The 17,192-nt window shown below is 40.9% G+C and overlaps 1 protein-coding gene across 3 annotated transcripts; it reads left to right on the forward strand.

Annotated features, from left to right (window-relative positions):
• The first annotated feature begins 4,957 nt into the window (after positions 1–4,957).
• On the forward strand, positions 4,958–13,826 carry lsm5 (LSM5 homolog, U6 small nuclear RNA and mRNA degradation associated). 3 transcript variants are annotated; one of them, XM_048595791.1, is made up of 5 exons: positions 4,983–5,114; positions 6,281–6,376; positions 10,243–10,270; positions 11,304–11,376; positions 13,560–13,826. In XM_048595791.1, the coding sequence occupies exons 1-5, from the start codon at positions 5,072–5,074 to the stop codon at positions 13,590–13,592; spliced, it is 273 nt and encodes a 90-aa protein (XP_048451748.1). In that variant the 5' UTR covers positions 4,983–5,071; the 3' UTR covers positions 13,593–13,826. The 3 variants fall into 3 exon arrangements, with proteins under 3 accessions (XP_048451750.1, XP_048451748.1, XP_048451749.1); XM_048595792.1 differs by having other exon boundaries at positions 10,258–10,270; XM_048595793.1 differs by lacking the exons at positions 10,243–10,270; positions 11,304–11,376; positions 13,560–13,826 and adding an exon at positions 10,771–11,297 and having other exon boundaries at positions 4,958–5,114.
• The last annotated feature ends 3,366 nt before the right edge of the window (positions 13,827–17,192 follow it).

Genomic DNA, 17,192 nt, shown 5'->3' on the forward strand with positions numbered 1-17,192 from the left:
TGCTGCTTGGCCTGCTGTGTTCATCCAGCCCTGCACCTTGTTGTCTCTTAATTATTTATCGCTGTGACTAGCTGTGGCCTCAAGCAATTAATAGTAGTCATGGTTGATCACCTTCGCCTTAGTGATTTAGACAAGTGCCTGTTCCTCTCCAGTTGGCTCCCTCTTAGTCTAGTTGAGCACCACATTTACACGGTGAGTCAGTGATATCATGTAGTGATACAATTGTCATAGTTGTACAGCCATCAGTTTGAGAGTCTTGCGATGTCAATATGAAGCAGTACTAAATGTATGAGCGTGAGATAAAGCATCTGACTCTTAGGAATGAGTCTGGATTATTAGGGATTGTCAGTAGATCAGTAATTGTGGGGTGGTTTTGGTAATGATATTTTGCAGTGTTTAATGATGCAGTGGTAGGAGAAAGCACATGAAGGTTCATTTGCTTCCTGTATCCTGAATGACCACGTGCAGAAAGTGGTGTGACTCGGGGGAGTTCAAGCTCCCTGTTTCAGGTTTTGTACGATGTCACTGCAGGAGATCCGCAGGGTTGAGAGTTCTATGGATTGCACATTCGAGGACACAGACATCCCACAGCTAAGGGTATGTAGGCAGAGAAAGAATGGGTGACCATCAGCTAGGAGAGAAAGATTGGGCCAAAAATGCACAATGCTAAGCACATCTGGTTCTCAGACCAGTGGTCAGTTTTGAACACGGGGAAGTAATTGTTCCTCTGGGATGGCCAAAGAGTCAAATCCAAGGGTTTACTTGTTGCTTAGCTGTGCAAAAGCTGGATCAGGAAAGCAATGGTGATTGGGGATTCCACCGTTTAGGAAATGGGAAGGAATTTCTGTGGTCATAGATGCAAATCCAGGATATGTGTTTGTTCACTGGTACCTGTATTAAAAAGCCTCTAAATGGTTGCAGACACAGCTACGAGTGAACAGCCAGTGACTGGTCCATTTGGTATTTGGACATAGGTAGAAAAGGCTATTTAAATAGATCAAAAACAGAAATTTCTGTAAAAGCTCAGCAGGTCTGGCAGCGTCTGTGAAGAAAAATCAGAGATAACGTTTCAGGTCTGGTGACTGGTTCGGAGGAAGTATCACCAGACACAAAACATTAACTCTGATTATTTAAACAGAAACCAAAATAACCGTGGATGCTGTAAATCAGGAACAAAAACAAGATGTTGCTGGAAAAGCTCAGCAGGTCTGACAGCATCTGTGAAGAAAAATTATGGGTCAAATAGAAGAGTTGGTGCCAACATGAAAGAAAGAAAACGACCATGGACTGAAAACAGCAAGTTGTAGTTTATAGTTATTTTTCAGACTGAAGAATCGTAGATAATGATATTAATGATAATGATAATAATGATAATTGTTAGAGCTAGAACACATCTTATATATAGTGCGATGAAGTCCTCTGGTTACATCCATTTTTTGTGCTGAGCAAGCCAACAATTACTGGCTGATAAAATTTATAGCACAGTTCCAAGTTTTGCAAAGTCCAATTCTGCCCAGAAAAAGAGGAGGGCCTTACTTCAACTTTTTCAAAAGGTCACTCATACCAATTTAGGGTATAGGGGCTCACTGGAGAGGAGTTCAAAGATTACTTGATGGGACTGAATTTATTTATTTATTTTTATTTTTGTTTTTCAATTTGAAAAATAATCACTTACAACATTCATGAGATAACAAGGTGCAGAGCTGGATGAATGAAGCAGGTCTAGGCCCGAAACATCAGCCTTCCTGCTCGGCCTGCTGCGTTCACCCAGCTCTACACCTTGTTATCTCAGATTCTCCAGCATCTGCAGTTCCTACTATCTCTCACTTACAACATTCATTTTTTTTGGCTCTTAGGACTTTTTAAAAAATCCAACCTACCCTCCTAATTCATGTTGATCTGCATTGTTGAGGAAACAAAGTACCATCTTCACAATATGCATACTTTATATTGTGTTGTGTAGTACTACGACAATGCTAAATGCGGTAATTTCAGACAGGTCCAGCAACTCAAAACTGGACATTCATGAAGCGCTGTGGGCAAACAGCAGATGAGAAATTACGTTCAACCACAATGTGTAAACTCATGGCCTGACAGACTTCCTACTTTACCATGACTATCAAGCCAGGGGATCAACCCTGGTTCAATCATGAGTTAGGAGGCCATGAAAGCAAATGATTCAGTACTGGGAGTGTGAAAATAAAACAAAAAAAAAAATTCTGGAAATATTCTGTAGATCAGGCTGTATCTGTGGAGAAAGAAACACTGATAATGTCACAATTTGAGGTCAAACATTATGTAATTTTGAGAGGGAGGTAGAGATAGCTTTTGTGGCTAAAGGGATCGGGGATAGGGCTGGATCAGGGTATTAAGGTCGACGATCAGCCAGAGTCAGAGATATACAGCATGGAAACAGATCTTTTGGTCCAAATCATCCACAGACCAGATATCCTAAATTAATCTAATCCCATTAGCCAGCATTTGGCCCATACCCCTCTAAACCTTTGCGATTCGTATGCCCATCCAGATGCCTTTTAAATGTTGTAGTTGTACCAGCCTCCACCACTTCCTCTGGCAGTTCATTCCATATATGCACTACCCTCTGTGTGAAAAAGTTCCCCTTAGGTCCCTTTTAAATTTTTCTTCTCTCACCCTACACCTATGCCCTCTAGTTTTGGACTCCAAAGTCAGAAAGCCTTGTGGGTCTGCTCCTGGGCCTGGCCAAGTTAGCTATTAACAGGTCCAGGCAGCAGGCTATGGAGGGATGATAGCTGCTGACTGTATGCCCCTCCTTTGTGGATACATTCGTGCCTGGATGTCCTTGGAGAGGGAGCACATGGTGTCCACCAATACTCTTTATGCCTGAAAGAGGTAGGCATTGCAAGGGGATCAGTATTTTACCTCACCTTCCAACTCCATTTTAATTTATCCCCTTCCTGCTCTCCCTCACCTTTGATGATTTGCACCTTAATGAGTAAATTATAGTATTCAAGTGGAAACACATGATTTACTGGTGCTAGTTAATAGATAAAAAGTGCTATTTGGCGTCAGGGAGAAAAAAGCTGTTCAGTTGTGTGTAAGTGCACTTCTGGATACAATAAAAACAGAATAACTTTCACAAAGATTGGAAATATATCTTTTTGTAGCTGCATTATCATTAATGGGATGTTATTGGTGTACAACTGTCATCAGATAATTGGATTGTTTTAAAAAAACTGTTAAAAGTAAAACGATTTGTTGTGTATAGATAAACCTGAAATCGAAATTGCCGTATTTGATCTTGAGGGGGATCTTTGATGCCAAAGTGAATTAATTTGGTGAATTCTTTACATTGCAAAAGACAATGACTTGACAGCTTTTATGTTTATTTTATTTAACTCTATCCTTGTAAAATTAATTTATTCAATAAACAATGACATTTATTTTGCATGTTTACTTTTTTCACATTTCAAAATGGCAAACATGTACGCTCACACCAGCTGTTCACATTTTATATTCAGCATTTAAGTCACCGCCAACTTTCAAACTTTTTGGAAGCCTTAAAAGGTTGACTTATACATCAATATTCTGTGTGGTATGTTTTGAGAAAAATAACATTGAGGTTTAACATTAGTTTCACCTGATGGAAGACAATTCAAAGAATTGAGCCCTTTGCACTCAGAGGACAGCTTTCTCAGTAAACTTCTAAAATGGTGTTTCCTTATTCTCAACACCAGAATGCAACGTAAAGTGCTGGATAGTCTAACATATGGACAATACTCTCTAATGCAAGACTCTGCACCAGCAGAAATTGTTTCTTCCTATCACATCTGTTACCTTTCAATAGCTTGAAAGCTTAAATCTAATCACTCCTTAAGCATCTAAATTCCAAAATAAAAATCAACCCTTGTTTGTAAAATCTAATATTTAACACTTGGAGTCAAGGCATTATCGTGGCAAAGCTATGCTACACTTCCTCTTAAGGTCAAAATCATTCCTGAGGGGCAGTGCCCAGCACATGATACTTCAGGTGGTTTAAGTAGGGTCTAGAATAACTGTAGCAGGACTTAAGAGTCATGAAAACTTTACAGCACAAAAGCAAGTCTTTGGGCCCATGGTGCCGTGCTGGTCAAACATTCATCTATCCTCCCATTTTCTAGCACTTGGTCCCAAGCCTCGTATGTTACGGCCTTTCAAGTTCCCATTTAAATAGCTCAATGTCTTGAGGATTCCTTCCTCTACCGCCGTTTTAGGCAGTGAGTGCTAGATATCCACAACCTCAAATCCCCTCTACACTTGCTGCTCCTTTCCATAAAACTATGCCCCTAGCTAGCGACCCCTCTAAGAGGAAAGATTTCTCCTGTACACCTGGTTTCACTGGACCTCCGTTATTTGTAGCTGTTAGCATTGAACAAAAGCACCCCCGTTCTGTTTTTATTTCCAAAAGTGCACGACCCAGGTTTTTCCTCCACGAACAGCGGCTAGTAGAGATTATTCTAGTTTTCAAACTGACACGTCTTTGGTCTGTACCTGTCCTTTTCGCTTTCCTCCTTTACGCCACCCCGGTTCCCGCTGAATCCTTTCTGCCTCAACGTCGGCCTCTCTGCTCCTATGATGCTGCTTGGCCCGCTGTGTTCATCCAGCCCTGCACCTTGTGGTCTCTTGCCTTCCATTCCAGCCGTTTGCTCCTAATTGTCCTGCCCCGTTCGAAAACTCTCGCAGCGGGTCTTCAAGCTGAAACGTTAACTGCAGGCCCGCTGAGGTATTTCCGTTGCGTTCAGCAGCAGCTGCTGGCTGGTGGGGGGGGGCAATTAAATGTGAGACGCGGCGGGGGTCGTCGAACCCGGGGGCGAGAGACGGAGGATGTGAAAGATGATCCACAGCCAGTCAGGGGATGAGCCCGTCTCCACGGTCCCCCTCTCTCCGTCAGGCCCGCGGCCCTCATCGACTGGTTTCCGCGGCAACCGCGGGACCTGCCGTTGATTGGCTGCTCCGTCACCCCGATGTCATCACGCACGGTCGCCGGCCGACGCGCGCTCTCCGATTGGCTCGGGCGGTGCGCAGGCGCGGAGTTGCTGCGCTCTTGGTCAAGATGGCGCTGAATGCAACGAATCCGTCCCAGCTGTTACCTCTAGGTAAGAACCCGCATGGAGCCGGTTACCACCACCCCCCCCACACACTCCGGTCTGACGCCTTAGGGGGAGGTGGGAGTTTGGGGGGGAGAAATACTTGGGTGAAATTGGCGGCGGGAGAAAGCGCGAACTAGGAGGGCAGCTCGAGCGGGGTGGAAGGGCGAAGGGAAATGGATGGAATGGGAAATTCAGGCTGAAGGAACCGGGGAGAAGAGGACAAATTAATGAGGAAAAGGCAGAGAGTTGAGCTGGGATGGAGTAAGGGAGGAAGGATATGGAGGAATGGCCTAAGGGGATGGTAAGGCGATGCGGGAGACGGGAAGGGGGTGTTGGGGACAAGGAATTGACAAAGTGGTAGAAGGAAAGGTGAACATGATGGATGGACCTTTGGTTTGGCGTGAGGGAATTAAGTGTAGGAGAGAGGAGAAGACTGAGGTGGAGAGAAAGGGGACAGGCAGTTAGGATGGGAGGGATACAGAGGTTAAGGAAGAGATAGTAATGGGTGGGTAGAGTTAAAAGTAAAGATGTGGATGTTAAATAATTTGAAAGGGATGGTGAAGTGAATATTAGCTGAGACTTGATATCATTTGAATGGAAATGTGATGAGACTTCAGCTACCTGAATAGATAAACAGAATTTGCACTCTAGTGAACATATCTTTTTTAAAAAATCATTGGGTGTGGGCATCAGTGGCTAAGCCAGCATTTTAAGGAAAGCAAGTGATTAGAAAGATAGGCTAAATAAATCAGTTAACATACACTTCTGGAGCAGGTGGGACTTCCAGGTTCAAGGGTAGGGAAACTGCCTCTGCACCACAAGAGGGCACCCTAAGCCAGCATTTGTTGCTGATCCCTAGTTGCTTTCAGGTGGTTTTGAGCTGCTATCTTATTGCAATCATTGTGGTGTAGGTACACCCAGAGTCCTGTTAGGAAGGGTGTTCTATGATTTTGACCCAGTGATAGTGAAGACAAGGCTATTTGGGTACAAAGTGTGTATGGTCTGTGACTGGATGGGGATCCTGCAGGTGGTGCTGTTCCTATTTATTTGCTGCCCCTTCTAGATGGTAAATGTCAAGGGTTTAGAAGGTGCTGTCAAAGGGCTGTTTATTTAACTGCAATGGTTTCAATCTCTCTTCACATTCTACATCTAACTTTTTTCTTCTATTCCAGAGTTGGTGGACAAATGCATTGGCTCACGGATTCATATTGTTATGAAAAACGATAAGGAGATTGTAGGAACACTTCTTGGTTTTGATGATTTTGTCAGTATCCTTTTATTTGGCATTTTCTACAACAAAATGCCCTGCTTGATGCATGATTTTGGGATTTGTATTCATACTTAGCCCTTCAAGTGTCCAGTTTAGTTAACTGACAGTAATAGTTACTAAAGCAAGTGGTGTTGAATTCAGAGGGGTAGTAATGCGTTTTGAAAAGACTAACAAGGCAAAGAAATGCACAATAAATAGATGCTCAAAAGTATAAGGGAATAGAGCAATCTTGTCTAATAATACTCACCCACCCACCTCACCATCACCTCCCTTTCATCAACTCTTTAAACATCCAGACCTCTTAGGTCACATCCGCCCCCATTCAACTCCTGCTACCTCTTCCCTGACCTCTGCTTCTGTACTGCCATCCATGCCTGCTGTCTCACCACCTCGACCTTTTCCCATCAGCCCTTCCCCACCTCTGCCTGTTCAACCCATGTCTCTCTCTTCGTTCTTTCCTTTCCCACCTCAAAATCCATTTTATCCCTCCTCTCCCTCACTCAATTCTCTGCCATCTTCAGACATCTGTTGACATATAGATGAGTTGGTCAAGTAGGAAGTTTTCTGTTAGGCAAAGTATAAGATATAAGAGGAAGGTTGTTGTGCTAGAATTGTACAAATACTAGTTGGGCCATAGTTGTGTGCAATTCTGGTCACTGCCATAAAGGAGATTAGTCTGGTTCCTCCTTGGACCGAATAAATATAATTTTGAGACATTATTGGTTGGGCTAGGATTGCTTTCTTTGAATAAATAGGGCTAAGGAGGACCAAATGTGTTTCACTTGGTTAAATACTCTTAACCAGAGGCATAGATTAATGGTTAAGCAGTAGTAAGCTTAGAGGGGATGTAAGGGGAAAATTCTTCATTCAAAGGGTGGTGTATGGAATTCTCAGTCATAAGGGGCAATAAAATCAGAAAGCCTCAACATTTAAGTACTTGGCTTTGGCCTAGAAATGTTGTTACCTATAGGGAACATACTGAGTCCTTGAAAGTGGTATGAGGGTAGATGGTTGCTACTCAGCTGTTGACACTGAGAGTTTTGTGATGCTATCATTTTGCTGAGAAGTATACCAATTGTATTATTAATATTAGTAGAGAATCTCCTTCAGAAGGCCTCAACCTGACCTCTGCATACCTCTTCTGGATTTAGAGATTTCCCTTACTCCTAAAAATAAATAGTATCATTGGGTGTCTGGTGCTTTCCATTTTGTAATCCTGTACTTTTCAAATTTTGAACCACTTGTATGCAACCTTATTTACCAACTAGGTCAGGCATATTTTATTTCCAACTATACTGCACAAAACTTTTAGACATTTCTCATTCTATTTAAAATATGTCATTGTTTAGTGTATAATCAACTTTTTAAAGCTAGTATTCCAATGTTGCTGCGTTATTTAGCAACAGTAGGAGAGCAAATGGGAAGTCACGGACTATTAATCGAACATCCTTGTGAAGATGTCACCAAAATCTTGTTCCTGATTGAACTCTGCAACTTTCGAGCATGACAACTGTGTCCTTGCATCATCCAGCCCTGGCCCTCACATGCACATACATACAGCTGTGTATATTATTGACTTTACCCTCAGCAGAGCTGGAGCTATTTTCTCCTTTTCATAACTTCATTCGCACCCTTTTTAGATCTCTATCTTCTAATCACCACCGTTAGCATCTTGTAATCCTGTACTCACTAATGTCCTTCAGGGAAGGAAGTTGCCATCTTTACCTGGTCTGGCCTACATGTGACTCCAGACCCACAGCAATGTGGTTGCCTCTTAATTGCCCTCTGGGTAATTAGGGATGGGCAATAAATGCTGCCCAGCCAGCAACGGGCTCTGAACATTCTTACAACTTTTCCCACTTATTCCTCTGTCCTTAGCAGTTTTAAAAAAAAACACAATTTTCCAGCCCTTTTCAGCTATAGGGAGGAGTCAGACTCCATATTAATACTGTTTCTGTCTGTACATATGCTGCCAGACTTGCTGAGTTTCTCCAGTGCTTTGTTTCTATAGCAAAATCTTATTTGGGGCCTACTGACCGTTTGGACAATTGAGCTAATCAGAATGCCAACATGAATGTATGAAAGATCATATCTAACAAATCTCACTAAATTTATCAAATATGCAACAAACATAGGGAGTATTGATGAATGTTGCTTAAGTAGATTTAAGAAGGCATTCAAAAAAATTCAACTTAATAGGCTTACCAAAATAAACTACAGGAAATAGGAGGCAACTTTATTAGTTTGCATAGGAAATAGGTACATCTCAGATGTCCTCGTTTTTCAAGGACTGCAACTTCCCTCCCTCAGTGGTCGAGAACGCCCTCGACCGTGTCTCCCGCATTTCCCGCAACTCATCCCTCACACCCCCTCCCCGCAATAACAACGAAAACAGAATCCCCCTCGTCCTCACGTACCACCCCACCAACCTCCAGATCCAACGCATCATCCTCCGACACTTCCGCCATCTGCAATCCGACCCCACCACCAAAGACATTTTTCCCTCCCCATCCTTATCTGCTTTCCGGAGTTGACCACTCTCTCAGTGACTCCCTTGTCCACTCCACACTCCCCTCCAGCCCCACCTCACCCGGCACTTTTCCCTGCAACCGCAGGAAGTGCTGCACTTGCCCCTACACCTCCCCCCTCACCCCCATCCCAGGCCCCAAAAAGACTTTCTACATCAAGCCAATGTTCACCTGCACATCTGCTAATGTGGTATACTGCATCCGCTGTTCCCGTTGTGGCCTCCTCTACATCGGGGAAACCAAGCGGAGGCTCGGGGACCGCTTTGCAGAACACCTACGCTCGGTTCGCACTAAACAACTGCACCTCCAGTCGCGAACCATTTCAACTCCCCCTCCCATTCCGCAGACGACATGTCCATCCTGGGCCTCCTGCAGTGCCACACCAATGCTACCCGAAGGTTGCAGGAACAGCAACTCCTACTCCGCTTGGGAACCCTGCAGCCCAATGGTATCAATGTGGACTTCACAAGCTTCAAAATCTCCCCTCCCCCTACCACATCCCAAAACCAGCCCAGCTCGTCCCCGCCTCCCTAACCTGTCCTTCCTCCCACCTATCCCCTCCTGTCACCTCAAGCCCCACCCCCATCTCCTACCTACTAACCTCATCCCGCCCCTTTGACCTGTCCGTCCTCCCTGGACTGACCTATCTCCTCCCTACCTCCCCACCTAGACTCACCTTTACTGGCTCCATCCCCACCTCTTTGACCTGTCTGTCTCCTCTCCACCTATCTTCTCCTCTATCCATCTTCTATCCGCCTCCCCCTCTCTCCCTATTTATTTCAGAACCCCCTTCTCCTCCCCCATTTCTGAAGAAGGGTCTAGGCCGGAAACGTCAGCCTTCCTGCTCCTCTGATGCTGCTTGGCCTGCTGTGTTCATCCAGCTCTACACTTTGTTATCATAGGAAATTGGTTAGGGTGTCAAAAATGAAGAATATTGACTGTCTATTCCAGTTTGCAGATGTGAATGATGGTGTTTCTTATCCAGATAAAAAGAGTTCTTTTAAAAAAAAATCAAGTTAATAAACAAAAGTATGGTCTAAAATAACATTCAAAATTCAAAACTTCAATTTAGTTGTGTTTGGTGCAGTTGTGCAAATGACTAGTGAGTATGCCATCACACAGCTTAGTTTATTGTATGTAGAGGTATCAGCTGATGTGGCAAAATTTCCTCTGCCTATGTAGCTATATTTAACATTTCAGCGGCTTTCTTATTGGGTTCAGTAAAATTCTGAAAACTATTGTTACCCTGAGCTTCCAGGATTTGCTGGGAATCTAAGGGTTAATAAACTCACTTCTGTTTACTGCAGAATATGCATTTCTTAACTCCAGTCCTTGGACATGGTGCTTGAAGATGTTACTGAATTGTAAGTTTTTATATTTCCTAGTACTGTGTAGAGTTGTTAATATGTAAGGCTAGCTAACAGTTTTCAGCTCCTAGTGCATGTCAACTTGTAACCAAATTCAGAATTAAGTTAAGAATGTTAATTCAGATTCTCTTTATTAAATTTCAATGACAGAATTGGACCAAGAGACTGGCATATCTTTGAATATTTGGAGTCGATTGCCCACAGACTTTGGAATTTCAGTTCTGTGAAATTGCTTTGGATTTTTTGATGGCGTTCTTCTCTTATGACTGACAGGAAGAATGCCTTGATAATCAAGCCCTTCTAATCCAACAGTCATGACATTAGTAGAAGTTTGTTGATTCAATTACTAAAGTGACCAGTCGCTTGTCCCTTGTACTAGTATCCACCTTTAATGAACTCAAAATATTCCCTTTATGTGCACAATTTACTCTTAATGCAGATAACAAACACTGATTAACACCAGAATTAAGATTATATTGCCTTAATCCCAAATACAGACGCACCTCTCAAAAAGGCAAGCCTCTTCAGCGAAAGTTTTATTTTAAAGAAAGGTGAACGTAAAAAACTGGGCCAAGAGTCTGAATTAAGGGATATTGCAAGATGACTTGTTGTATCCACTGGATTTTCAGTGAAGCAATTCAATGATAAATATCCAGCTCTGATTACGACTACATTCAACTTGAATCTTTGGGGATTCAGTGCTGTTCCCCCCTGCCCCTTTCAGGTTTTATCAGGTATACAGAAATACTGGTATTTGGAAGCTTTGTCAGTTTGCGGGAACTTCTGACTTTCCAACTATCAGCTGTGTTTTGGCAATGGCCTGGGTTTTAAGTTTTTTTTTAAGAATTTCTAGTTTGTGTATAGTATATTCTGTCATGGGGAAAAGTGCTTGTTTGTGTGTCAATGAAATGATACCAGTATTGGCATGCAGATCATCAAATCCCTTCAAATGTTCAACACTAATAAAGCCTTGCACCTTATTTTACCCTTTTCTGTTTAATTAGTTTTTCTCATCCTTGCTTCTCTACAGTGAGATCACACCAGAAGGCAGAAGAATCACAAAACTGGACCAAATCCTATTGAATGGAAACAACATAACGATGGTAAGTTGTGGAATCTACATTTTGGCACTAATTGCAGGAAGAGTTGGCATGAATTTTCCAAGATCCTTCTAATTTTTACTACTTCACCTGACAAAGGAGCAACGCTCCGAAAACTTGATTTCAAATAAACCTATTGGGCTGTAACCTGGTGTCATGTAACTTTTGACCTTGTCTGCCCCAGTCCAACACTGACACCTCCACATCACTTCTAATTTTTACAGTTTTGTGCTCAAAATGGAGCAGACAGTTTGAGGGAACAGTATTGACACATTTTCAGGATCCATTTGTTGTTGAGTAAATGTGGTTTAAATTAATATAATTTAGATTTTCAAGTTATTTTGGTGATAAGCACACCGAATTATCATCTGACAATGTACAATTGTATAGTTTCTACAGTACAGAAATGTTATTTGGTCTAGCTTGCCCATTTCTCAATTGTTTTCCAGTTATGACTTTCATATTTACGTATCTGTAAAATATTTTGCCATTTATGCTCCGTGGTGGTGTTTGCTCTGCAAATACTGCCACCCACCTTTTCTCTCATATCTATCCATTGGCATAATATTTTCTACTTTCTCCATTGCCAGTTCAACCAGCTTGACCTTAAGTGCATCTGTGCTGTGCATTATAGGGGGATCCATGTTCTCACTACGTTGTATTTAAATAAAATTCTTCAGTATACCCCTTAGTGTTTAGCACTGCAAAGTGGCATCTAGTTTTGAATTTTCCACAATTATAAACACACTTTTCATATTTTGAGCATTCTGTTAGCTCATCATAACACAACATATTTTAACTTTGGTAGTATGCAATTCCAATCTTTTAAAAATAAATCCTGTTGCTTGTGTACTTTAATGGCCTTAACGATCTACATCACGACTTTGTGATTTCTGTATTTGACCTCTTTATTTCCTCCCCCATTTAGATTCTTATTTTCAAAGTGAAATATTTCCTTATCAAAATGTAATGTCTCACAGTTATGGTGTTAAAATTTGTTTGCCAACATTGTATCCCAGCACACAATTTGGCGTCTGAAATTTCAATTGTTTTTGATTGCAAAATCTCAATTATTTGCATAAATTGTGATCAAGAGGACCCAGTACTGATTAAAGTTTGATCCTACTTCCCATTTTTTTGGCGGTTTGAATATCTAGCCATACCCCTCTCTCAATTTTATCCTTTAGCTAGCTGACTATCCATTCTGCTACTTTTGCCTTAAACCCACATCCTCTGACTTATTTTGTGATACCTTTTATTGAAGAGCTATTGAAAATTTTAATATATTGCATCCACTCAAATTTGTTCACTCTTTCTGATAACTCATTAAAATTAAACTGCTCAAGAAAACTTCCTCTTTTTGAAATCCAGACAGACTATTTATGGTTGTGTTTTTGTTTTATACTTTAGTAGTGATTCTCTTTTTCAACTGCCTGGAAATGTCCTATATCCCTAAAATATAGATGTAACATTAGCTATCCTTCAGTTCTGATACTATACCTATTTCTAATAAATTATTAAAAATATTTAGTATTGCTTCTCTAGATTCATTTTAAAAATGCATGGATATAATCTGTCCATACTAGGAATTTCATCCTGTCTTTGTTTAGGTTAGTTAATATTTTTCCGTTTTTGTTTTTAAATGTAGTTATGTAACTTGCCTTATTCTAATCTTATCTGCTGTCCTGTTAACTTGTATCTCTAACTGCTGATAAATACTGAAGCTAGACAACTGTTGAGATGATCTGTGATTTCGTTTTTCATCCAGCCCATTTCTTAACTCACTCCAGTCTTGACTTGTATACTTGTGTATCTGTAAAATATTTTACCATTTATACGCTTGTACAATTTAATTGTACACTACCTCTTTGGCTTCTCTTTTAACTATGCTGTTATAGTGTAGGTCTCTCTTCTTTGCCCTTAATCCCTTTAATGCCCCTTTTTTTCTCTTTGTCCATTCTGCTTCATGAGACTTTTTTTGGTTTTGTTGAGAGATATTTTGGTCAAAAATAAATGTATTGTACAAAGTAGGCACTCAAAAGTATCAATCATCTGTGAACCCAGTGATGTAGATTCTTTGTATCATTGTTACCATATTCCAGAAATTGATTTATTGCAATAAATAATGAATGTTATGACAAATGGTTGCTTAAGTTAGTTATTTAATTATTCTTTATACTTTCCAGCTTATTCCTGGTGGTGAAGGTCCTGAAGTATGAACGGAACCCTCTTTCAACTAAGTGAATTTTTGATTCATGTACTTCTGTTTTATGTTCACTTCTGTTTATGACAGTTTTTTTTAGAATTTATTTTTTATGATACCTTGCAAAAACTTGCATTTCTTTTGTATCTGGAACAAATGTATTGTCTCAGAAGTGACAGGTGAATCATGGTTGAGTGTGTGCAAAACTTGATTTATTTTTAAAGATAAAATAAAGGGGTTTTCTTTTTCACTAATGTTCTGGTTTCAGTTTTACAGTATACGTGATGTGTATCAGGATAGAGACTTGGTTTCTTCATTTGCTATATACCCTGATAGCTTCAAGTCATTATTGTTTTGCACTCCCAGGAATTTTCAGCCATAAGTTAAGTGTAACTTTAAAATCTAACCTGAAATACTGAACGAGTAATGGCCTGCTGCTCTGCAGAGGAGGTGAATTTTGAAGTTCAGGAATGATTTTTCACCAAAGGTGATGACTGTCCTCCAAGTTATAATGAAAGAAGAGATAGTTGAGACAGTGTTTGAACAAAAATTTGACTGGAATTATTAGATTAGCTGATTACACAGTTGATATCATTCAGACTGGATGAGAGATTCAGTGGTCCCTCCTATAGGAAAGATGCTCTTACACTTGAAAGGGTTTACAAGGATGTTGCCAGGGTTGAGCTGTAGGGAGAGGTTGAATAGGCTGGTGCTATTTTCCCTGGAGTGTTGGAGACTGAGGGATGACCTTATGGAAGTTTGCAAAATCATGAGGTGCATAGATAGGCCTATTCCCCCAGGATAGGGGAGTGCAAAACTAGGGGGCATAGGTTTAAGGTGAGAGGGGGCAAGATTTATAAGGGACCTAAGGGGCAACTTTTCACACAGGGTAGTGTGTGTATGGAATGAGCTGCCAGAGGAAGTGGTGGAGGCTGGTACAATTACAACATTTAAAAGGCATCTGGATGGGTATATGAATAAGAAGGATCTAAAAAGATATGGGGCAAATACTGGCAAATGGGACAAGATTAATTTAGGATATCTGACCAGCATGGATGAGTTGGACCAAAGGGTCAATTTCCATGCTGTTCCGAATCATCTCTGATTCTGACTGTAAGTCAGGCAGGGTCATGAAATATTTTTAAGGCTGAGTTTGATCCTGAAGATAAGTCACAAGGGTCTAGTGGGTAAGCAGGGAAGTAGCGTTGAGGCCACAGCCAGGTTAGCCATGATTTTATCAAATCGTCTACTCCTACTCATTATTATGGCACTACATGAGCAGTAAAGATGACATAAGTGGTGATTGAAAGAGAGCTTTTATGACTTCATTACCCAGCTCCATTGCAAACTGATAAATAGTGTGAATGATCCCAGCAAAAGCTGCTCCTGAGAATCCATACGGTAATTTTTGAAGTATTAATGCAAATCTTATTTTACAGTCACACCACACAGAAATTTAACTAACCAGTTCAATCAATTGAGACTGTTTCAATGCTCTCCTGTCTGACTTTAAATATTTTCCACTCTAAATGTGAGGCCGTGCAAAATTGTTTGTTTGATTTGCACAAATCTTGTTCACACAACATTCTTGTCTTTAGTTCAAATGTTACCCTGTTGGAGGAACACCACCACGTCTTCTGCCTAGGTACCTAACAGCCTTCAGGACTCAATGTTGAGTTTAACAATTTCAGAATGTGTACGCTTTCCTCTATGTTTATTACCCACCCTGCACCCCTAATTCCTGTTTTGAATGGGTTGTCCCCAGCATAGCCATTTTAAAACATTTACATTTTCTGTTAGCACACTACCCAGCAATAATCTCTCTCGGTTTATCAGCAATCTCTTTGCCTATCCCTTTTTGCTCTCTCACTGTCTGGGCACTGTCCATGTACTCTCTTCACACCCCTCACCCCATCATCAGTCTTTCCCAACTATTTCTGTTCTGATGAAGGATCACTGGATTGAAAACATTAACTCTCTTGTTTTTCTCTACAGATGCTGCGAGACTGGAGATTCTCCCAGAGCTTTCTGTTTTTGTTTCAAATTTCCATCATCCGTAAATTTTCTGTTTTTTTAAATAACATTTTCATTATTGTTTTCTACCCCTCCCATGGACTTAACCATCTCTATCGCTGATCTCTAGCTTTAGAGCCTTCCACTATCTGTGCTCCTTTGACATTGTCCTCTTGAGCATTACTGCTTTTAATCACCGCAATGCTGGGAGCCGTTCTTTCAGCTGTCAAAGTCTGAAGCTGTTGAATTCACTCGTTGAATCTCTCCTTTTCTTTCCTCTAAGACATTTTTAAAAAATGTATCTCTTTGACAAAGTTTTTTATGATATCCGTTGTAATATCATTTTTATGCGCCTGGTTTCAAGTCTTGTTTGTTATGCACTAGTAATGTGTCTTGGGATGATCAAGTATATTAAAGGCATTATATAATCTATTCATGAGAATATTTCCAGAGATGTAGAATTCACATGAATGGTTTCGGTGATGAGGAACTTCAGTTATGCAGAAAGTTTGAAGATTTTGAGAACCTTCGAAAAGGTTGAGAGAATATTTGACAGATATTAAAATCATGAAGGATCTGGATATAATAGATAGAAATTGTTCCCATTGGTGGAATGATCAGGAACCAGAGGGTGTAAATTTCACAATTGCCAAGTGACATGAGGAGAAAATAGCTTTTTCATACATCAAATGTTCAGATCTGGAGTGTGTTGCCTGAGAATATGCAGAAGCAGGATTAATTGAGGCCTTTCAAAACTGGAAAATTTTGCAAGGCTATAATGTAAAAGCAGGGACATGGCACTTGATGAATTGTTCCTTCAGAGGACCAGCATGGACATGACCACGATGGCTTCCACTGTGATGTAGATGCTATATGATAAATGTCATTTGTAGGCAAATGCATTGCACCTAAAGGAAAACTACCTTTCCAACAGACCAGGTAAACATGCTGTGATACAACTTATCAGCAAAAGCAATAAAATGCTATGACTTGCCTACAACCCTGTTATGCATTCATAGATTCATGTCATAACAGCATGGAAACAGACCCTTCAATCTAACTAATCCATGCCAGCGATGTTCCCAAACTAAACTAGTCTATCTGCCTGCATTTGGCCCATGTCTTCCCAAACCTTTCCTAATTATGTGCTTGTCTAAATGTCTTTTAACATTGTAACCGTACTTGCATCTACCACTTCCTCTGGCAGTTCATTCCATGCACTAACCACTCACTGTGTTTAACAAAAAGTTGTGCCTCATGTCCTTTTTAAATCTTTCTCCTCACCTTAAAAATCTACCCCCTAGTTTTGAACTACCCCGCCTTAGGGAAAAGACCTGTGCTATTCACCTTATCTATGCCCCTCATGACATTATAAACTTCTATAAAGGCATCCCTCAACCTCCAACGTTCCAGTGAAGAAAGTCCCAGCTTATCCAGCCTATTTTTTTTTTAAATCAAACCCTCCATTCCCAGCAACATCCTGGTAAATCTTTTCTGAACCCTCTCCTGTTTAATAATATCCTTTAATAATTTAATAATATCAGGAACACGTCAGAACTCACCACAAGACTCCTACGACCGCTAGGCATCAGAGTGGCACACA

This window comes from Rhincodon typus, chromosome 4 (assembly GCF_021869965.1).
Source record: "Rhincodon typus isolate 14 chromosome 4, sRhiTyp1.1, whole genome shotgun sequence".
Classification (NCBI taxonomy): Eukaryota; Metazoa; Chordata; class Chondrichthyes; order Orectolobiformes; family Rhincodontidae; genus Rhincodon; species Rhincodon typus.

Coding starts and splice junctions, on each gene's coding strand:
- lsm5 (XM_048595791.1), top strand. CDS start 5,072: ATGGCGCTGAATGCAACGAATCCGTCCCAGCTGTTACCTCTAG. Junction 5,115..6,280: donor GTCCCAGCTGTTACCTCTAG/GTAAGAACCCGC, acceptor CTTCTATTCCAG/AGTTGGTGGACAAATGCATT. Junction 10,271..11,303: donor CTTGAAGATGTTACTGAATT/GTAAGTTTTTAT, acceptor GCTTCTCTACAG/TGAGATCACACCAGAAGGCA.